The sequence below is a fragment of the Cnephaeus nilssonii genome, assembly GCF_951640355.1.
Source record: "Cnephaeus nilssonii genome assembly, chromosome: 22".
Taxonomy (NCBI): domain Eukaryota; kingdom Metazoa; phylum Chordata; class Mammalia; order Chiroptera; family Vespertilionidae; genus Cnephaeus; species Cnephaeus nilssonii.
Window position 1 is genome coordinate 18,048,326 of NC_137093.1, and position 23,198 is coordinate 18,071,523.

Consider the following 23,198-nt stretch of genomic DNA (forward strand, 5'->3'; position numbering starts at 1 on the left):
GGAGTTAGAAACTCTGTTCCCAGGCTTGCCCCTCCCCTGGCAGATTTTGGGCAAGTCCCTTCGCTGCTTTCTGTGCAAGTTCCACCGCCCACCTCCTTCCCCATCAATCATCGTCATGGAAATCAGTGTCCCCGGAGTGGCAGAGGCATTGTTTAAATTGGTTATCAGCAATCTTTCATGAGTCAGATGATTAGGGAACCGACAGCCTGCCCTCTCTGCCAGCACCGCCCAGTGCCCGTGGGACCACGCGTGTGCCCTGGCCTCTGACGTCACTTGTTTTTCCACCAGCTGGTTATGGATGGCTATCAGCGCCGTATAGAACAAGATGGAAGGCACTTGGACTTAACCTCGGAGAACATTCCGCAGGCCAGCCATATCCGGGTCCCTTGAAGAAACAAAAGTGCCAAGTTTTCAGTTACCTTCAGCAGCCATTCATTGAGCACAGGCAATAGAGGTGCCAAGATAAGACATGCACCCACCCACTAAAAAATAAAATTAGAGCCCTGGCCGGTTTGGCGCAGTGGATAGAGCGCCAGCCTGCGTACTGAAGGGTCCCGGGTTTGATTCTGGTCAAGGGCATGTACCTAGGTTGCAGGCTCAAATTGTGCCCTGGGAGGGGACCCCTAGACACAACCTTCCTCTTCCTGGCCCTGGTTGGGGTGCATGCGGGAGGCAACCAACCAATTGATGTGTCTCTCTTACATTGATGTTTCTCTCTCTGTCTCTCCCCCTCCCTTCCACTCTCTCTAAAAAGTCAATGGAAAAATATCCTCAGGTGAGAATTAACAAAAACAATTTTAAAAATAAAATTAGAGCCCTGGCCGGTTTGGCTCAGTGGATAGAGCGTCGGCCTGTGGACTCAAGGGTCCCAGGTTCGATTCCGGTCAAGGGCATGTACCTTGGTTGCGGGCACATACCCAGTAGGGAGAGTGCAGGAGGCAGCTGATGGATGTTTCTCTCTCATCAATGTTTCTAACTCTCTATCCCTCTCTCTTTCTCTCTGTAAAAAATTAATAAAATATATTTAAAAAATAAAAATTAAAAATAAAATTAGAAAAGGTATTCAGTCAAGTGGGGGACACAGACCTGTAAACTAGTAATTATAGACAATGATCAGGGCAACAGCAGAAGGATTTACAGGATTCAGAGGTGTATAGAGAAGTGGGGGGCATGGAAGAGGCGCCATCTAAGTTGGTACTAGTGGATGGAGATAGAAAGGTGCCAAGTCAAGGTGGGAAGAGTGTCACAGGCAGAAGAAAGGGACAGGAGTATTGGGGGCACTCAAAGGACTTCGGAATGGCCGGGGCTGAAGCGTGCGGGCTATTGTTCAGTCGCGGGTCTGAGCTCTGCCTCCCCCAGAACAGCGAGGCATTGTTGGGCTCCTGATTGCTTCATGCATTTTCCTGGTGAAACGCTTTCAAGGCTATCTCTTCAGGTACTGGGAAGGAAAGAAAAAGCTAATTGGGTAATAAAGATGTCTCAAGGCTAGTAACCTAATTGGAACTGGAAAAAGATTAGCACTTGATTCTCAGAGTTATTCGCACGGCTGCCAAGGGCAGTGCTGCCAAAACCAAGATTGCATCTCTGACGAGTTTTTACCGGTCAGCATTGGTAACCTGTAGCGGGTTGGGTAAACGCAATCTTGCACACGAGATGGGACACTCTATTCCGGCTCTGTTTGGCTTTCGTTCCAGTAGGACTCACAGGGTTTTGCAACAGGCGCAAGAGCGTCATCATCAGTGGTCTTTTTTGGCTCTGGAATACGACGCGAGCAGAACTGTACTCTGGGAGGGGACCATGGATACAACCTTCCCCTCCCAATCACAGAGTTGGGTGGGTCGCATCCTCATCTTTTGCAGTGAAAGTCTCCAGATAGCCAGCAATTCCGTGAAATTGCTACCAGTTGCCATCTGTGTCGTCTTGTGCAGGTTACTTAACCTCTGTGTACCTGTTTCCTCATCAGTAAAAGCCTAATATATTCCTTAAAAGGTGAGCTAATCCTTGTAAAACTTCGAACAGCGCCTGCCGCATAGTACATGACCAATAAGTATTAACTGCTACTCTTCTTCTCATTATTATTATTTTTTATTTTATTATTTTTCAAATCTTTATTGTTGGAAGTGTTGCATGTCCCCCTTTTTCCCCATTGACCTCTTCTAGCCTGCCCCCGCCCCGCACCCCAGGCCTTCACCACCCTATTGTCAGTGTCCATGGGTTATGCATATATGCATACAAGTTCTTTGATTGACATTATTATTATTTTAAATATATTTTTATTGATGTCAGAGAGGAAGGGAGAGAGAGAAACATCAATGATGAGAAAGAATCATGGATTGGCTGCCTCCTGCATGCCCCTCACTGGGGTTCGAGCCCACAACACGGGCATGTGCCCTGACCAGAAATTGAACCTCCTGGGTCATAGGTTGACACTCAACCACTGAGCTACGCTGGCTAGGCTATTATTATTTTTAAAAATTATTTACCTATCCATGCAATTCACATCTCCAGAGAATCCAGACTTTTGGCGGCCAGAAGGGATAAGCCAGCTTCTGGGACTCTGGTTAAGCGCAGCCCCAGGTGTTTGTGGTTCCTGCTTCCCCACACGCCAACCAGCTGCACCTGTCAGCTCCTTGGCGTCAGGGCTTGTGATGTCCTGGAAAACCACCCCTCCAAGAGGAGAAAGCCCGCTGAGCCATGTCCTGGGAAGAGACTCGTGCTGGAGAATCCGAACTTGCTTCCCAGCTCTGTGGACACAGCCGTGAGTTACGTGGCTCTCCCTTTCCCATAGAGCTGCAGGGAAACTTCGAGCAAAAAGAGCACAGAGCTCTCCCAGTAATGAGCCCATGGTCTGGGCTCTGCTGGGAGGTCGGGTAACTGTAGATAAACAGGGGAAAGTCAGAAACCACAGCAGCACATTGTCCGTATCCCTCGCACATTATGCACAGTGACATACTGGGAAGGGTGTTAGATTCAAATGGTCGGGGGTTTTGTGTTCAAATCTGGGCTTGCTCTCTGACGGTGATGAACCACCTCTGCCTGCTCAGCTTAGATTCCTGTCTAAATAATGGGGGAGGCAGAAGGCCCCTCCCTGCACTGACATTTTGGGCTCGCTAGTCAAACTGCCTGTCCCCCACCTAAGCACCTTGGACAGGAAGCAAGGCCTTGTCCTGACGTCCTTAGCAAGAGGTCATTTGATCTGGTGTTAGAGCTCGGAGGAGGTCTGTCATTGGGCATGGCTACAAGGAGGTGGTGTGTGAGGTGTTTTCCCCAGAGACAGGGGCCCTGTGTGCAATGGGTTGTCTGCCCTCTCAGGGCCAAGGAGACTAAATGAGGCTCCGGGAATAACTGGGGAGTAGGAGTCCTGGGGGAAGGGCCACGGGGTGCATGAGAACGTGCAGCTCCTGGTGTGGGGCGGCGGTGAGATAATTGCGTGTCAGGTGTGCTGGGAGGCAGGGCCAGAGGTCGAGTTTGGAAAGCAGCCAAGAGCGTAGGTATCTCCTAATTATTGCTGGCACTGGAGTGTTTTATTCCATTTAGAAAATGGTGTGATTGTTTTAAAGTGTGTGTGTGTGTGTGTGTGTGTGTGTGTGTGTGTGTGTGTATGAAAACAGCCAGGTGGGTCGATCCAAGCCGCGTGGGCGTTGTTCTCTAATTGCTGGGCCGGACTTTCTTTTGCCAATTAGGTGGCTCCCTTAGACTTGCCCTTTTATAACAGGATTGCTACATGGGGCACCTTCGCTCTGTGTAACCTCTTTCATACCGAGTAGAGCTGCTTTCAACATGTAAATTCCATCTTGGCACATGCGGGCGCTTTCAACAGGCTGCGCTGAAGTCAACATCAGATACTGACGCTGACGTGAAAAAAAACACCAGGGATGTCTTCTCCCCAAAAGTGGATTCTGTCGACATCCACGCCTTGTTAGAGGCGCCCTTCAAACCTGTGTGTTTTGGTGGAAAGCACTGTGGTTGGGCGGAGTCCCAGCTAAAAGGTGGTGTTTGTTGAGAACTTATGGTTTTCCTCATACCGCACACAGAAATGAACTCAAGGTGAATCATAGACCTAAATGTGGAGGCTAAAACAATAAAACTCTTAGAAGAAAGTATGAGTAAATATTCATGACCTTGGGTGAGGCAAAATCTTCCTAGATATAACACCCAACGCATAAATAACCAAAGAAAAAAAAGAAATTGGACATCAGCAAAATTAAAATACTTTGTGCTGTGAAGGACATCAAGAAAGGGAAAAGACAACTTACAGATATTTACAAATCTTGTACCTGGTAAGAGGCCTGTGTCCAGAATACATAAAGAACTCTGACAACTCAATAATAAAAATACAGTCAAATTTAAAAATGGGCAAAGGATTTGAGTAGACATCTCTCCAAAGAAGATAGACAACTGGCCCATGAAAAGATGCTCAATGTCATTCATCATCAAGGAAATGCAAATCAAAACAGAATGATACCACTTCACATCCACTGGGATGGTTTTAATAGAAAAAAAAAATGCACCATAATAACAAGTGCTGGTGAGGATGTGAACTAGAATCCTCATATGCTGCTGGCTGGACTATAACATGGTGTGGCTGCTTAGGAAAATAGCGTGGAAGTTCCTCAAAATGTTAAACATGGAGTCACCATGTGAGCCAGCAATTTCACTTCTGAGTACATACCCAGAAGATGTGAAAGCAGGGACGTGAACAGATATGTGCACATCCATGTTCATAAAGGCATTATTCACAATAGACAGAAGGTGGAAGCAACTCAGGTGTCCATCAAGTGTCCATTAACTGATGAATGGGTAAACAGAATGTGGTATATCCATACAATGGATATCATTTGGCCATAAAAAGGAATGAAATACTGATACTTGCTATAACATGGATGAACCTTGAAAGCATTATGCTAAGTGAAAGAAGCCAATCACAAAGGATGATATATTATATGATCACATTCATATGAAATGTCCAGAATAGGCACATTTGTAGAGTCAGAGAACAAGGTTGGGGGGCAAAAGTTGCGGAGAAATGGAAAGTGGCTGCTCATGGGGATGGGGTTTCTTTTGGGGGTGATGAAATGTTCTAAAGTTGGATTCTGGTGATAGTTGCACATTCTGTGACTATACTAAAAATCACTAAATTGTACACCAGAAATGGATGAAATGGATGGTATGTGAATTATATCTCAATAAAGCTGTTTTTTTTAAAAAAAGGACTATTGTTTATCAAATTACTACATTCCTTCTTATAATTCAGCACCTGGGAGTACTCTTCTGCTGTTTTAGGAAGTCAACAAATATTTAGTGACTACATGGAGAGTAGGTGGAAGTTAGATGCTTGGAGTGCAAAAAGCAAGGAATTGATGCAGGATTTACCTTCAAAGAGCTTTAGTTCAAATGGGGAAGAGAAGAGTAAGCTAGGTGTGTAAGTAGCAAAAATATACCCCACTCCTGATTATCTGTGCTAGACCTTCTCACTAGCTGCCCAGGAAATCAGCAACTACTAATATATATATATATATATATATATATATATATATATATATATATATATATATATATGTGTGTGTGTGTGTGTGTGTGTGTGTGTGTATACACACACTAGAGGCCTGGTGCATGTAAATCATGCACTGGGTGGGGGGGTACCCTAAGCCCGGCCTGCTCCTTCTCACAGTCCGGGATCCCTCAGGGGATGTCTTACTGATGGCTTAGGCCTGCTCCCTAGCAGGCCTAAGCCACAGTCTGGCCTCCCTCTGCAGGAGGCGACCAGGCACATCAGGGGAAGTCACCACCCACATCACCCCGCTGCTGCTGCCACTCCTGGCAGCCATGGCTGCGAGGCCTAAGCCCCGGGCCTTGCAGCCACTGGGGCTCATGGCTGCCTGAGCCCATGGCTGCCTGAGCTCCGGGCCTTGCAGCCACTGTGGCTTTGTCCGGTTGGAAGTCCAGAAGATGTCTGCTCTAATTAGCATATTACCCTTTTATTAGTATAGATAGTACCCTTTTATTAACATATATATATATATATATATATATATATATATATATATATATATGGCCCGGTGCACAAAATTCGTGCATGGGGGAGAGGGGGTTCCTAAGCCTAGCCTGTACCCTCTCTAATCCGGGACCCCTCAGGGAATGTCTGACTGTTGGTTTAGTGGGATGGGGTCTAAACCAGCAGTCAGACATCCCTCTCACAATCTGGGACTGCTGGCTCCTAACCGCACACCTGCCTGCCTGCCTGATCACCCCTAACTGCCTCTGCCAGCCTGATTGCTGCCTAACAATACCCCTGCTGGCCTGATGCCCCCCAACTGCCCTCCCCTGCTGGCTTGATGGTCCCCAACTGCCCTCCCCTGCCAGCCTGATGGCCCCCAACTGCCCTCCCCAGCCCCCACCACTGTGGCTTTGTCCGGAAGGAAATAAAATGTCCGGACGATGGCCAGTTGACCCAGTCTAATTAGCATATTACCCTTTCATTATATTTTACATATATATATTTCAGAGAGGAAGGTAGAGGGAGAAATAGCGATAGAAACATCAGTGATGAGAGAGAATAGGCCCCCTACTGAGGATCGAGCCCAAAACCCAGGCAGGTGCCCTTACTGGGAACTGCCAGTGACCACTTTGTTCATGGACCGATGCTCAACCACTGAGTCACACCAGGCCAGGCACGAATAGCTTTGCAGGTCAATTTTTGTCTTTGGTGACTTTCTTAGGCTAAATTATTAGAAATAGAATTTTTGTGTCAGAGTGTCCACATTTTAAAACTTTTGATTGATTTGAACTCTCAGATTGCCCTTTGAAAAGGTTGTACCAACATACGTTGACACTGGAGTGTGAGTGTTTATTTTCCCGCTTGCTACAAATATTGTTTTTTTTTTGTTTGTTTGTTTTTTACTTATCAACTTCATTGATACCACATTAACATCTTAATTTTTCATTTCTTTCCTCATTATTGAAGTTGGATATTTTTATGCATTTGTGATCCTTTTATTTAATGTCAAAAGGTATGTGATATTGACTAAAAGTGCGTCGAGCAGGTACAGGATGAAGATGTCTTTGTAGCCTGAAGATACAGGTTGAAGATCCTTCTCGCCGAACTCCATCACTGCTGGGAAGGAACGACATAGATGCTGTTGAGTGGTAAAGTGGAGGGAAGGAGTTCTTTCCTGGGTCTAATGACCATTTGTCTCCCATATAGGTTCTTAAAGGTGGCCAGGAAGCGCCCACCAAGCCCAAAGGCCGCCCCAAGAAGAACTCCATCCCCACCTCCGAAGAGATTGAAGCTGAAGAGAAGATGAACAGCCAGGCCCAGCGCCAGGAGTGCCCCACGCCCTCGCCGGGACGGGAGGAGCCCTGTGACACCCAGGAACCTCAAGCCTGCCACGTCCCCTTGGAGGTGGCTGAGCCGCCAGGCCAGCCGCAGGAGTTGCCAGTAGCCTCTTCGGAACCCCCGCCACCGTCAAGCTAAAAGAAAACTCTTTGAGGGGCAGGGGAGACTGGGGAAAAGGGAAAGAGAGAAGGCAGGAGGATAGGAGAGCAAAACTCCCCGAAGCCTGGTAAAGGGAGGGAGAAGAGAGCCACCTGCCTCCATCCCTCCTTCCCTCCCTCCCACAGGTCTCGGTGGAATTTTCATCGCAAGCGAGTCTTCTCCTGAAAGGATGCTTTAGCCACAGGATGCCCTGCATACAGGGAGACGGTGCCTTGGAACTGCCTGCCCCCGCTGAAGGCTGTGGCGCTGGGTGGGCACCCCACCTGGCTCAGTGGAGGGCAGCTCAGCTCCCTCCCTGCCGGCCTCCGGGCCAGCCAGTCAGCAAAGCAGAAAGATACCAGGCTGGGGCAGCTTGCTCAGGTCCCTTGCTGACTCAGCACTTATTTCTTTAGTTTTTAAAAGAGAATTTCCGGTTTTTGGTTGTTGTGGAGGGGGGTGGTTGATGAGGGCGGGCTGGAAAGAGTCTGGGGAAGGGAGTTCTGAGTTATTCCCATTGTTTCTGAATAAAGTTTGTTTGTTTGAAGACACGTGTGCCTTGGAGCCCCTGATGGGATTGTCAGGTGACTTGGAAGAACTGAGCAGCCTTGTTTTTTTTCTCACTTCGTTGAGTTGCCATCCTTGAAGCTGCAATGCGGACATGTTAAGATAACTTTTATTTTTTAATGAAAAATAAATCTTTCAAAAGGGTCGGGTGCATTGGTTTCTTCGGCGGAGCGCGTGTGACTCGCCTTGACTATCTCATGGAAAGAGAGACCCAGAGACAGAGCCCCGCTCCCCGGGCTGTGGTTTCCCAGCTAGAAAAGACCAGGCCGGGCCAGTGGTGTCTCAGGGCAGAGGGCAAAAGGCAGACCCACCAGTGCCCTTGGGTGAGGACGGGGCAGGTGGTGGGGGCTCCGCTCACCCCCCTCCCACCGCCTTCTGCCAGCGCAGCGCCATCAGGCACTGAACATTCTGGCCTTCCACCTTCAAAAATGGTCCTACGTTTTCTGGAGAGATAGTCAACGAATTTGCTTCAAAAATGAAGCTGTGCAAGAAAAAGTCTTGCTTCCCTCCTGCCCCCTCTGCCCTGTGCTCGCCGTCCCCTCCAGGTAATTATGTTGATTGGTTTCTTGATTATGTTTCTGTACTCAGTGTACACTTGGATGACAGGTTCTGCAACTTGTAACAGAAGATTGGAGAAGGACTTGGCCAGCTGTGCTCCGTGATTTCAAGTTTGAAATGCTGCCCCTCTTTTCGGAAGCCCCGGGAAGAGGCGGGCTGCAGACACCCTAGAGAGAACACGGACTCCCGGCTGACTGCCCTGCAGACCGGCCCAGAGGCCGGTCCCCCGGGGGTTCACGGTCATCCTCCCCGGCGCGTTCACTTGTGATGTCCTCCAGGGCAGAGCGCCTGTCGTGAGCACTGTCCATGACTACTTACACGGTCACTGTGCCCAGCGCGGGCTCAGCAAATAGCAACTGACTTTAGTAATGGCCTCCACTAGGAAGCAGAACCTGCTTCTAGTTCCGCAAAGCGAACCGTGTCATTCTTCTCAACGTGAAACAGGAATGATCTGCTTGTGTTCAGCCCTCCGGCCGCACGCTTCCCCCGTCAGCGTGGACAGTGAGAACGTGACTGCCGTGTGACCTGGCGAGGGCCCTGCCTGCATTGCTTTCGCAGTTGAGATGAACAAAGAGAACGCAGTCTTTAGCCTTGACTCTTGTGAATAGACAAAGGAGGGAAGGCTTTGGCCTTGAGAACAGGTCTGTGCAGACCACACCCGGCGTCTGTGCGAGGACTCTTGTGTGGTGTGTGCAGAAGCTTCTTTGCCTCCAGCCCACCCCACCCCACCCCAATGTACGGGTTTATGATCTGCCTACCAGGTGGTGTCAGAATGGGCCAAAGAGTTGACAGAGTGGCCCAAGTCAGCAGGTGGATCTGTCTCACTCCTTGCTCTGTCCTCTTCACCCCTCCTCCCGCCCCCAAGGGCCTTTCATTTGGATTCCGTTTTCCTACGATGGTGTTGGGTCTCTGGTCCTGAACTCTCATGTTATCCTTGTCTGAGGTGCTGGATAGTGACCCTGATAGCACGCATACAGCTGTCCACACAGTGTCCCTGAGCTTGGGCCCCGCCACTGTTTCTGACTTCCAGCCCCCATCCTATCCTATCACCTTTGGTATTGTCTCCTTCCCCTAAGGGTTGGAAGGATTTCAGGGGAGGGTTCAAGACCTCAGATTAGCTTTCCTTCTGTTTGGGAGCCCTGAGCCCAAGGGCAAGGGCACTTTACCAGCCTCGGGCCTGCCTCCCGCCTCCGCTCTGTAGAGCTGTGCTCTGTGACCCAGGGTGGGCCAGGCCGGGCCTTCCCAATGCCAGTGGACACTGATTTGGCGCCGAGCCCTGTTCCCTCTTTCCCTTTTGCACCCGGCACCCACTGCACAATATTCTATGCATGTACTAGGTAGATAGGTTGTTCTGTGCAGAGTCCTGAGCAGGGCCATCCAGTGACCCCTGCGCCCAGGAATTCCCTCCTCACTCTCTCAGCTTCTTTCTGGGGTTTCCCAGTCACTTCAGAGGCAAGAGGGAGGGCAGAGCCGAATGTCTGTCGTCTGCAGACACCTTCTCATCGCCCAGGGCAGCAGGGCTGGGCCCGTTTCCCCAGGGGCCAGAGGGCAAGGGTGATGGAAGTCCATACGTGAAGGCCTCCACGGCCAAGGGTTCATTTGCCCCATTTTGCTCATTCCTGTGGGAAAAGGTACTGAAGAAGATGCCCTCGGATTTCCCCGCAAGGGGACCACAGGCCGTGTGGCGGCAGTCAGCTTGGGAGGAAGACAACGCCTACTGAGACGTTTGTCTAAGACAAAAAGTAAAAGCCTGTCCGGGCCAAAGTCATGTTTGGTAGCTGGCCGTGCATTGGTGAGGTCGTTCGGCCTGGTTCATGAGGCGATGTTAGGAGGTGGCTGAGGGAGATGCGTCCATCCTAGGGAATGGCTGGAGGGCAAAGGCGAAGTCATAGCTGGAGTGAAATCTAAAACTTGGGGATGGGCCGTAGCTGGAAGCATCCTTTCCACCTGCAGAGAGGAGACTGAGAGACCCCAAACCACCGGGGCCAGAAGCTTCTGCCCTTAAAATGCAGCTGTAAGCACTGTCAGCCACAGTTCAAGTCCACAGGTCCTTCCTCAAAGCCTGTCCTGTGAGGAGCACCGTGCTAGTGCTAATGGGGGGACGGGAGTGCAGCAATATGTCTCCTCCTGCTCCTTCTCCTCCTCCTCCTCCTTCTCCTCCTCCTCCTCCTCCTCCTCCTCCTTCTGTTCTTCTTCTTCGCCTGAGGATATTTTTCCCATTGAATTTTAGAGAGAGTGGAAGGAAGGGAGAGAAAAAGAGAGAGAGAGACATCGATGTGAGAGAGACACATTGATTGGTTGCCTTCTGCATGCACCCTGATCCAGAGCCAGGGATCAAGCCTGCAACCAAGGTACATGCCCTTGACCAGAATCGAACCTGAGACCCTTCAGTCCTGGGCCGACGCTCTAATCACTGAGCAAAACCAGCCAGGGTGAGCTTGAATCTTCCTGGAGAACCTTGCACTTTAGTGAGTTTGGGGCGGGGACAGGGGTTCAGCTAGGTTTTTGCGGAATTTCCACCTGCCCTCACCTGTGAGATGGCCTCTCTCCAGGCAGGGAAGGGCATTCGTGGGATGTACATCACTCAGCATGTCTCTTCTTCCCTCCCCCCCCCCCCCCCCCCGCCAGCTAGGGCCGCTAAGAGAGGGTTAATGTCTTAGGCCCCTGTGCACCTGGAAGGGTGATTAACACTGGAACAACAATTCACCTGACTATGCCTCTAATCCCAGATTGTCACCCAAATCCTGGGTGGAGGTGGCTGGGGAGGGAGAGATCTGGCAATGCCATTTGGTAATCTGGGTGTGGATCCTGAGGGGAGGTGTGGGCACCAGCCTGGTTTTGCTTCTTTGCGTTCTGTGCTTGCCTCCCAGCGGGCAGTGGCGGCCAAGACCTTCCCTGCCTCCTCTCCCACCGCCTGCCCGTTCATTCGCGCCCACCCAGCGGTGCTCTGGAGGGGCCTCCCTCCGGCTGCCCTGGTGGCGGCCTCTGGCAAACCCAGGTCAGCAGCGGCCAGGAGAGGCCGGCGCTGCGGTAAATCACGGTGACAGGCGCCTTTCATACCTGACCTCCTCTCGTTCCCAAACCTCTTCCCTTCTGTTTATTTTTGTTGCAGATTTATTAGACACACGGTTAAGTGCCCATTTAGCTCTGCAAACTGTCAGCGCGCCTGCTCTATGAATAAGGCCATTCACTGACAAAAGCCCTTAAACATTTTTGAAAGAGAAGGTGGGGAGGAAGGGGGAGAGGAGAGGAGGAGGAAATAGCGCCCCAGGTCAGTGAGGAGGCCAAGATCAACCGAAACCCAAGCGCCGGCCTCTCCTGCAGCCCAAGAATGTAACAAGGGCCCTCAGAGCCGCCTGGAATCACCCCGCTCGGCAAGATGTGTGTCATCTCTCCGCAGGCCGCGGGGGTCTAGAGTTCACTCCTTTGTCTCGGAGCCTGGGAGCTCACCGCCGGGCAGGCTGAGCGGCCGTGCACCTGCTCGGGGCGGTTGCCAACAACCTGGAGGCATGTCAGGCTGGGTCCTTGCCCCTTGGGAGCCCTCCTCCTGCTTCTGCTCAGGCTCCCCTCCTTCAGGTGGCATTTCTTCCCAAGCACCTGGCTCCTTCAACACACACGGCTCTGCGGAAAGTTGCAAGACCCTGGTACACTGTCTTTGTACGCCAGCCATAATGGCTACTATTTACATCATCGCATCTAACCATCTCAGCAGCCCTCTGAAGTAGGCACTGTGATCACCTCCACTCAGAGATGGGGAAGCTGGGACCACGTGGTGGAACAACTCGCAGTTGCCTAACGCAGCTGGGCGGATGCACTTCCCATCATCCCTGGACTGGGCCTGTGCCTACTTGTGAGAAGGCTGAGTTGACCAAGCCGGATCTCAAGGCAGAGCCCTGAGGTAGACAGGCCATGTGTCCCTCAGCTTCCCCTGCACGTGCTCCTACCCCTGCTCCCACATTGTAGTCACTAGGGTATCTCTCACAACGTGGGGTGCAGACAACATAGCTCAGGGTCCCCCCAAGTGTGAGTGATCAAACCCTCTATCTATCCACCCAGACCAGCAACAGTGCAGGTCCCGTCCATCTCTTATGATGTGCAGTCCGGGGTGTGAGTGTGTGTAAGGTCATCCTTTTTTTGCAGTGGTACAAGCATCCGGAGGAGACTCAGAGAGAGGGGTCAGATCCGAAGCACAGTAACAGAGCCGTGTCCTCACTATGGCATGGCAAGCAGTGCCAGGGGTCATTGGCTTCTACCCCAGAGTGGGAGGGGCTCAGGGAGAAGCTGGGAGAGCCCAGGTAGGCGCTCCCTGGGATGCCGAGCCCTCTGCTCCAGCGCTGGGTGCAGATGTTGCTCTTTCTCAGCAGTTCTTGGGGTCACCTCTGAGGTCTAAGCCAGACTCGGAGCCCTGCCCCTCTGAGGCCCTAGAGCTCATCTTCTCTTCTTCCACCACCTCCTCCTCTTCTTGGTTTCTCTTCCAGCCATTTCTTTCTTTGTATTTGCAGTTTGTGTTCAATGCAAATACAGGCCATAATAGGAGAAAGTCACTATGAATCAAAGCATAGTTACACAACGCGGCGTACAATTAAAACAGATGTTCAGCAGGCAGATACGAAGCACAAGGAGTGTTCATTCACATATAAAAAGCTGGAGATGTGTTGGAGCTGGGTGTTTGGTATTGCTTTCTAAGGATGGCAAATATTTGCCTTTGTTATCAAGGCTACTGTGCTTACTTGGACCCTGGAACACCAGTGTGGTCATGGCATCAAAGAATTCAATGAGCCTGGCTGGCATAGCTCAGTGGTTGAGTGTTGATCTATGAACCAGGAGGTATCATAGTTCGATTCCCGGTCATGGCACATGCCCAAGTTATGGGCTCTATCCCCAGTGGGGGGAGAAGGGGGTGTGCAGGAGGCCGCCGATCAATGATTCTCTCTCATCACTGATATTCCTATCTCTCTCTCCCTCTCCCTTCCTCTCTGAAATCAATAGATATATTTTTTTAAAAAAGAATAATCATTGCAATGGGTTGAACTACATCATATATTCTTAAATCCTTGTGTTCAGAATTTTAAAAATAAAACTAATTCATCACCTTTAGAAAGATGCTAGGAAACCAACTCATGGTTTTAAAAAACTGGTAAATAAAGGGAAAACAAGCACTTACTCTCTATGAATTGTGTCTCCGGGTGACTGGGCAATTATGGAAGACTAGAGGCCCGGTGCATGAAATTCGTGCATGGGGGGGGGGGCGGTGTCCCTCAGCCCAGCCTGCACCCTCTCCAATCTAGGACATCCTTCTCACAATCCAGGACTGCTGGCTCCCAACCGCACGCCTGCCTATGACTGATTGCCCGTAACTGCTTCTGCCTGTCAGCCTGATCACCCCCTAACCACTCCCCTGCCAACCTGATCGACGCCTAACTGCTCCCCAGCCGGCCCGATTGCCCCTAACTGCCCTCCCCTGCCAGCCTGGTCACTCCTAACTGCCCTTCCCTGCCAGTCTGGTCTCCCCTAACTGTCCTCCTCTGCAGGCCTGGTCGCCCCCAACTGCCCTCCCCTGCCGGCCTGGTCACCCCTAACTGTCCTCCCTGATTGCCTGATCGCCCACAACTGCCCTCCCCTGCAGGCCTGGTCCCCTCCAACTGCCCTCCCCTGCAGGCCTGGGTCCCCCTGAACTGCCCTCCCTTGCTGGCCTGGTCTCCCCCAACTGCCCTCATCTGCCGGCCTGGTCACCCCTAACTGCCCTCCCCTGCTGGCCATCTTGTGTCCACATGGGGGCAGGCATCTTTGACCATATGGGGGCGGCCATCTTGTGTCTTGGAGTGACAGTCAATTTGCATATTACTCTTTTATTAGATAGGATAGTACATGAATAAGGAATGATTGATTTAGAATGTCATCAGTCAGGACCTTATTGAATGAATGAATTTGGGCAAAGGTTTCAGAAAGAGACACAACCAAGCATTACATATGTCCTTATAAAAGTGCACCCCACTACCTGTGAAGGAGTCTTGCAAAAGAAAAGAAAATCAAACTTAAACCTGATCAAGCTTCCACCTCAGAATGTCAACTTACAGGAAATAAAGCAACAGCGAACATGTTCAATAATGCTCTTGTGACGCACTCAGCAACATCCAAACAATCTTCCTGATAGCACTCCATATGAGCTTCTAGCCTTGACCCCCAAGTCACCCCATGTGTCCTACCTCGACAGTCCCACTGTGACTCTTGTCACCATCCAAAGCTTCTCTACCTTGAAAATGACTAATTCAAGCATTTACTCTCTGCTCTCTGATCACAGCTTTCAACCCTTCCCATTGTTAATTCAACTATTTCCCTTACCACTCTTCCCAGATACCCTCAGAACCTCCATCCCATAGGTTTATTTTTTATCACAAAGTATTAGCTTTCTTCTTTCTTCTTTGCATCCTTCACCTTAGATTTCATGCTCCATTAATAATCTCAACTTCCTTCCTACTTATCTCTTTGTCATGGCTGTCTAGCAAACTCTCCAACCCCATGTGAATTGAATGGTCTGCTACTTCATGCCTGACATTGCTGCTGGAGGAAATCCCACGGGAGGTGAGAGAGGAACCACTATTGCTTTATTCGGATCCATCTTAGAGGTTCCCTCATCACTTTCTGGAAACCATTCTTCCTTGTTCTAGACACATTATATTCCATCTGCAGTGATTATTTCAAACCTTATTCACCTCACTCCGAGCAGATGCCTTTGCCCCCAAATTTCCATTAAAGAGGAAGTCATTAGATGGGACTCCCTCAACTTCCTGTGACCAAACCTATAGACATACACATCTGTTCCCAGCTGCTCTTTTATTCCTTCTGTTGCTGAGGAGGTGTCCCCACCCCTACACAAAACTACCTCCTTTTTTTGGGATGCCCCACTGCCAACCTTTGGAGACTCAACCATAGAGAGTATATCTCCTCATTCCCTCCTCTTCAACCTCTGCATCTATCGCTTATATATCATTTTAAATAGCCTACTGAGGTACAATTGACACACAATAAACTTTACATATTTAAAGCATATAATCTGCCAAGTTTTGACATATGTATATACATGCAAAGGCATTATAACAGTCAAGATAGTAAACATATCACTCAACAGAAAAGGTTTCTTCACACCCCTTCTAATCCTTTCCTCCAGCCTTTCTCTGCCCATGTTTCCCAGGCAACCACTGATCTGCCTTCTGTCACCATAGATTAGTTTGTATTTTCTAAAGATTTATATAGATGGTATCACATGATCTGCCTTCTTCCACTCAGCATAATTATTTTGAGATTCATGTGCATGCATAATTTATTCCTTTTTTTTTTTTTTGAGCAGTATTCCAATGTGTGTAAAACTCAAAATTTGTTTAACCATTCACTGAGGATGGACATTTGGGTTGTTTTTAGTTTGAGGCTATCTATATAGCCTAAGCAACCATTTGACCGTTTGACCAGTAGCTATGATGCACACTGACCACCAGGAAGTAGACGCTCAACACATAGGCATGGAAACATGAAACAGACTGATGAATCTCAGAGGGAAGGGGGGAGGGTGGGAAGAAATTAACCAAAGATCTTCAGCCTGTGGGTATTGGGCCAAAACCAGCAGTCTCATATCCCTGAGGGGTCCTGGATTGCGAGAGGGTGCAGGCCAGGCCAAGGGACCCCACCAGTACACGAATCCGTGCACCAGGCCTCTAGTTACAAATAAAGCGGATAAGAAATCAATGGGCGAGTCTTTGTGGGGGAGTTTGCTTTCTTTTCTCATGGGGAAATCCTTAGGAAAGGATGGATCATAGGGTAGATAGGTTTAATTTTTTAAATAAAACTGCCAAACTGTTTTCCAAAGTGGTTGTACCATTTCACATCCCCACCAGCAGTGTGGGAGTGTTCCAGTTGCTCCACATTCTCAACAACACTCAGGATGGTCGCTCTGTCTACTACTAGGCATCCTAATAGCTGTGTCAGGGTTTCTCACCGTGGTTTTAGCATGCATTTCCCTTGGTCATGTGAAAACGTGGTCATTTACACTCAACCATTAGGAGCACAAGAAAATACTGCAAAGGGGGAAGTTCATAGTAGGAATGTATTATACTATATGTTTATAAAACTTTATCTTTTATATATACATAATATATGTTATATATTATAAAGCACAGTTACATTTTCTTTCTGTTATTCAACAGACATTTATTCAGTTTTCAGTTGTATCAGGCAATGCATTAGGCACGATTTGAATAAGATATAGGTATTTTACAAGGAGCTCTTAGTCTAGGTAGAAGGATAGAAGCATGTAAAACTGCTAGAAATCCCTACAAAGTACAATAGGGCACAAAGGAAAAGTGATTATTTCCAACCAGGGAATCAGGAGGCCGAGCAGAGAGAAGTATCATAGAAAGATAATGGTTGAGGTGAGTCATTTATCTTACCTAATTTTGACAACATCCTTGGAAGGCAGATAATGATGGAGTGAGGGAGGGATAGAAAAGGGCCTTCGGAATAAGAAAAATGTGAGCAAAGTTGTGGCAGTTAGGAAGCAAGCTTTTGGAATGGCCAGCACACTGTATGAGATAAATGATCCATAGAATAGTGGGGCTTCTGGTCAGAAAGGTAGGTGCTGGCCTGACTGGTGTGGCTTAGTGGTTGAGCATCAACCCAAGAACCAGGAGGTCACAGTTTGATTCCTGGTCCAGGCACATGCCCGGGTTGTGGGCTCAATCCCCAGTAGGGGTCATGCAGGACACAGCTGGTCAATGATTCTCTCTCATCATTGATGTCTCTCTCTCTCTCTCTCTCTCTCTCTCTCTCTCTCTCTCTCTCTCTCTCTCTCCCCCCCCCCACCTTCTTCTCTCTAAAATAAATAAAAACATATTTTTTTTAAAAAAAAGAAAGGTAGGTGGTGGCTAAAGTGTGATGAATTTGAACCTTATACCAACAATAGAACCTCCAAGGGAGAATGGACTGGAAAAGGAGAATTACTGAAATCCTAAATGCAACAATCATTGTCTTCGGGTGAACAAATAATGCCTCACTTAAGTTTGTATTATGTCAAATGGATGTAGATGCTATTGGGATTAATAAAATAGAACTTAATATAAAAGATGCCCTGATTACTATGTAGCTTTTGGTTATTTTTAGCAGATCATACAGTCCAATTTTCATGATGTGGGAAGCGTTGAATTTTTTTTAACCAAAAGATTGGGAAGAGCTCCTGGAAGCAGGGGGAATCCCTGGAGGTGTTTGAGAACAGCAATGGGTGCTCAGGACGGACAGAGAAGGAGCTGTTGAAGGTGGAGACACCTGTGAGGAGTTGCTCACATTGCTCCGAGATGAGGCATGAGGATCTGGACGGAGATGAACAGCAGTGGCTGGAGGTCAGCACCCTAGTTGGTGGTCTGGCTATGAGTCAGCTGCTCCCTGATCTTCGTTCATGTCTATCCTTTACGGACCAACCCAAGCCCCCATGCCCGCACTACGTTACATACCCCTGAGGCAGAGCCCTGACAGAGCAGCTGGTAATAAGATTTTTGATGAATATATTTAGCTAATGATGATCTTCCATCACAGCCCTTCTGGCTTCAAAAGATCCTCCTGAGCACAGAGGTCTAGTCACTGGATCAAATGATAGTCCTGAATGAACGATAGTAGAAAAATGAGCTGAAGAACAGCCTCATAATAACCCTGAGAGAGATCGGATTTAAAGAGGCGGCAATCCTTTAATCCCAGGTGATATCGCTTCTGCTGCAAACCCTGGAGTCCACCTCAACCAGCCACCTGATGCCCAGGAGAGGCAGGGAACATTAGCTGTTCCCAAAGTGGGCATGATGGGCTGGCTACTGGGGGTCAGGTAGGGCTGGACACTGTAATTCTAGCCACAGCCTACCTCTTTCTCTCTTCTGGTGTGATCGAGATGCAGAGAACCCTAAATCCTATCATGGCACAGAGGCAGCCTGACATTTGCCAAGAATTTCTACCCAAAAATTCTGCTTTATAAATAGAGGAATTAGGCCCGATCAGTGTGGCTCAGTGGTTGAGCATCGACCTATGAACCAGGAAGTCACGGTTCGATTCCCAGTCAGGGCACTTGCCCGGGTTGCGGGCTGGATCCCCAGTAGGGGTGTGTGCAGGAGGCAGCCAATCAATGATTCTCTCTCATCATTGATGTTTCTATCTCTCCCTTTCCCTTCCTCTCTTAAATCAATAAAAATAAACAAACAAACAAATAAACAACAAGATTGTGGCAAGGTCACTGAGGCTTATTGCATGGTGACAGAACAACAGAATTTCCAGGAGGGAGGGACATGCCTGGCACCAGGTCTAGCCTTCCTGGCTCAGGCAGGACTGTATTGTGAGCTGATTTGGCTGCTTTCTCTATCACCTGCACTTCCGTGTTAGTGTAAGAAAGTAGTATATGGATACAAAATCTAAACTGAGGCTTTCACCGATCCTGATGCTCAAGAGATCTTTGGGCAATTGAAATTGTGTGTCTGGGTGTATTAACTCATAAGCGTGCCCGATGAGAAACAGGGGTTACAAATGGATAGTTAAATCAATTATGATATTGTGCAGTGGACTTTAATTATTGGTGGTCATCCTCCAACTTTCAACTCCTCTTCACATTTTGGCAACCTGCCATATTATAAATCCTTTCTTCCCAAGGAAGAAGCCAGAACACACAACTACAGACCTCTCCCAGCTGTGGGGCGGTCATACGATCTAGGTTCTGGCGATCAGCCACATCTTCAGGAGACCTGGACTCAGAAGTAAGAAATAAGGGGCAAGAGCCACATATGAGGGACCGATCTTTAAGCAGATACGGTAGCAGAAATCTCCAGATCTTTGGGAGTAGCAATGGTGACGTTTCTGGCTGTAACCTGTTATGAGACCAAGAGGTTGTACATTGTTTGTGGCTGCTAACCTTCAAGGCCTGGCTCTCTTGGCCTCCAGGAAATTTGATATGTTATCAAACATTTTTAACCTTTATTTTATTTTTTTAGCTTATGGTACCAGAGTAGCTTTTGCTGTTTGCATCTAAGGACCCTGATAGGTACACAGATGGTTACCAGCAGTAGACCCTCAAGGAAATGGTGACAGGGTGGTGGGTTAGCTGAAGAGGCAATATTATTTTGTTACTATTAAAGGATGGGATTCCTGGTGTCCTATGAGGGAGAGTGATGAAACAATTCCTTAAATTCTTACCTGACCTCCCTACTCAAAACTCCAGCGGCCTCCAAGATGGAAGGCTTGAGGAATGCAAATACTGTGGGTGGGTCCTGTTGTTTGCAAACACAGCCTGATACAACAAAAAATCTTCGGGTGTGCATTTTAAACAGGCCCTTCAGTGGAAGTAGAGTTTTATGCCTTCCATGGTGAGGGGGGATAAAAAACAAAACACGTTCAGAAAACAAATACATAGTAGAAATTTCAGAGTATATTTAGAGTTCAATAGACACTTAAATTTTCTAGCTATCTCTATAAATTGGGCTTATAGAGAACAGACATTCACCGAGGCTCTCCATGATCAGACATCACTAAAGAGAGAGATACTGGATATAATAATTCTTTAGTCAGATATGTGTGCCTTGCAAACATTTTCTCCTGGCCTGTGGCTTGCTTATTAATTCTCTAGAACAGTGGTTCTCAACCTTTCTAATGCCGCGATCCTTTAATACAGTTTCTCATGTTGTGGTGACCCCCAACCGTAAGATTATTTTCGTTGCTACTTCATAACTGTAATTTTGCTACTGTTATGAATCGTTCTCAACCTGTCACGACCGCTAGCAGGGTCGCCTAAAACCATCGGAAAACACAGATATTTACATTACGATTCATAACAGTAGCAAAATTACAGTTATGAAGTAGCAATGAAAATAATTTTATGCTTGGGGGTCACCACAACATGAGAAACTGTATTAAAGGGTCACGCATTAGAAAGGTTGAGAACCACTGCCTATTGTTTTATTTATCTATGTATTTATCCTTATGTAGCACAGCCTTGATTCTTATAACTTATAATAAATTGTGAAGTGAGATAGTTTGTCTTTAGAGTTTGCTCCTCTTTTTAAAATTTGTTTTTAAAAATTGACATATAGTAAAAGCAACTTTTTATATTGCATAGTTCTATTCATTTTTTTAAATCCTCACTTGAGGATACATTTATTGATTTTTAGAGAGAGGAAGGGAGAGAGACACAGAGAGAGAAACATCGATGTGAGAAAGAAACATAGATTGGTTGCCTCTTGCACACACCCCAACCAAGCACTAAACCCACAACCAAGGCATGTGCCCTGATCAGGAATCGAACCTGCAACCAACCTTCTGGTGTACAGGATGATGCTCCAAGCAACTGAGCCACACCGGCCAGGGCTCGTTCTATTCATTTTAACACATATGTAAATATATGTAATCATCACCACACTCAGAATATGAATAGTTTTACCTTTTCTCCTCTCCTAATCCCTGGCAACCACTAATCCGCTCTTTGTTATTACAGCTTTAATTTTTAGAAAATGTCATATAAATGGAATCATACCGTATGTAAACTTTTGAGACTGGCTTTTTTTTTTTTTTACTCCGTGAAATGCCTTTGATATTTAACCAAGTTGTTGCACGTATCAATGTCATTCCTTTCGTTTGTTGGCTAATGTTTCATCTTATGAATGTATTGCAGTTTGTTTATTCATTCACTCGTTGAAGAACATTTGGATCACTTCCATTTTCCTGGCAATTATAGAGCTGCAATAAACATTCACGTACAGGTTTTAGAATAACCACATTTCCATTTTTCTAGGGTCGTTCTTTAATATGATAGTTTTGGATGTTCTAGGCCTATTGCATTATCATATTAATTTTAGAAACAGCTTGTCAGTTCATATAAAAGCCTTGCCTAGATTTTGATTAAGATTGCATTGAATCTCAGATGGAAAAACCTGCTTCAGGAAGGCAGCCTTAGCATAATCACCCTAGTGTTAGATAGGAAGACTCCTAGCCAGAGCCTGTTAGCTACATACTGTCTGTGTCCCATTGTTTCTGAGTTGCCTAGCAACAACTTGCCTGTCGAATATGTTCCACTCTTTCTCAACTACCTGTAAATCGCTTACACTTTAGTATGCAAGAGTTTAGTTTCCTCCACTAATTATTTTATCTCATTTTAGGGAATGGAAGGCTTTGTTTCCTGTTGAAGAAATTTCATGTTGGAAGAAAATAAAAATAGGCACCATTTAGTGAGTACCAGCCATGTGTCAGATATTTTGTATACATTATTATACATTATTATATCCTAGCATTCCCATTTTACAGATGGAGAAACTAGGGCTTAGTTAAATTAAATAACTTGATAAGATCATAGCATATTGGACCCAGGTAAGATTTCAACTCAGGTATGGCTAGGTTAAAACACCATGGTCCTTCCACTATACTATACTTTCTCTGTCCCTTTCCCTCACAAAGGTGAACCCAATTTGGGTACAAAATGATTTTGGATTTAGGAAATTTTCTGAAGAATACTTGGCTTCTGGTCAAGATGGAACATAGGTAAATGAGGTATTCGCATCTCCCCTAAAAACACATCAAAATTACAATTGGCCCAGTCGTGTGGCTCAGAGATTGAGCATCAACCCAGAAACCAAGAGGTCACGGTTAGATTCCCGGCCAGGGCATATGCCCAAGTTGCAGGCTCAATCCCCAGTAGGGAGTGTGCAGGAGGCAGCCAATCAATGATGTTTCTCTCTCATTGATGTTTCTCTCTATCCTTCTCCCTTCCTCTCTCTCTAAAAATCAATAAAATACATTTTTTAAAATTAAAACTAAATTACAGGACAACCAACATTGAGAACCACCGAAATCTAGCTAAAAAGAAGTCCTACAACTAAGGATATAAAGAAGAAGCCACATTGAGACTGGTAGGAGGGGCAGAAATGAAGAACAGGCTGGCCCCACACCCATGTGTGGCAGATAAAAATTGGAAAGGATATCTTGACTATGGAGATCCCCCCTGAGGATCCAGGAGTCCTAGCCCCACACCAGGCCCCCCAGCCCAGAGTTCCAGTACCAGGAAGAGAAGTCCCCATAACTTCTGGCTCTAAAAACCAGCAGGGATCGAGTAAGAGAGAGGGCTGCTGGAGTCCCCGGTGTTCTTCTTAAGGGGCCAGCACATGGACTTACTTGGGCTTACTACCTCTGAGATCCAGCCCTGGGACAGCAGCTCAGAAGTCACCAAGGACATACTGGAAGGAAGTGAATTGTCTGATGTCAGAGAGAGAGCTGGAGGGGCAATTTTCTCCCAGACAGAAGGGCTGGCAGAAGCCATTGTTCCTTTTCTGAGCCCAACCCCCCACAGAGCAGGCAGGCAGGTGCCATATCTGAGTCCCCATCAACCTGGCTATCACTGTTCGCCCCACCCTGGTGATTCCCTGAGACCATGCCCCACCCAATTTGCAGGTTCACCCAAGCTGTCTTCCGTGGCTTTTCCATACAAGCTGCCTGTCTTGGTTCATGCTTCAGACTTTCTTAAAATCTCTCAAACAAGCAGTACCTGGCCTTGGTGTGCCCCTTTCCTAGTGCTAAGTAGCCCCATGCCCAGGACTAGTGG

The 23,198-nt window shown here is 47.6% G+C and overlaps 1 protein-coding gene across 1 annotated transcript in view; it reads left to right on the forward strand.

Moving 5' to 3' along the window:
- Positions 1 to 8,173, forward strand: part of BARX2 (BARX homeobox 2) — a 59,449-nt gene extending 51,276 nt beyond the window's left edge. The window contains exon 4 of the mRNA XM_079763063.1: positions 7,205 to 8,173. Coding sequence (XP_079619189.1) covers positions 7,205 to 7,474 — 270 coding nt within the window. The 3' untranslated portion in view covers positions 7,475 to 8,173. The remainder of the gene's footprint in view (positions 1 to 7,204) is intronic.
- Positions 8,174 to 23,198: the final 15,025 nt, after the last annotated feature.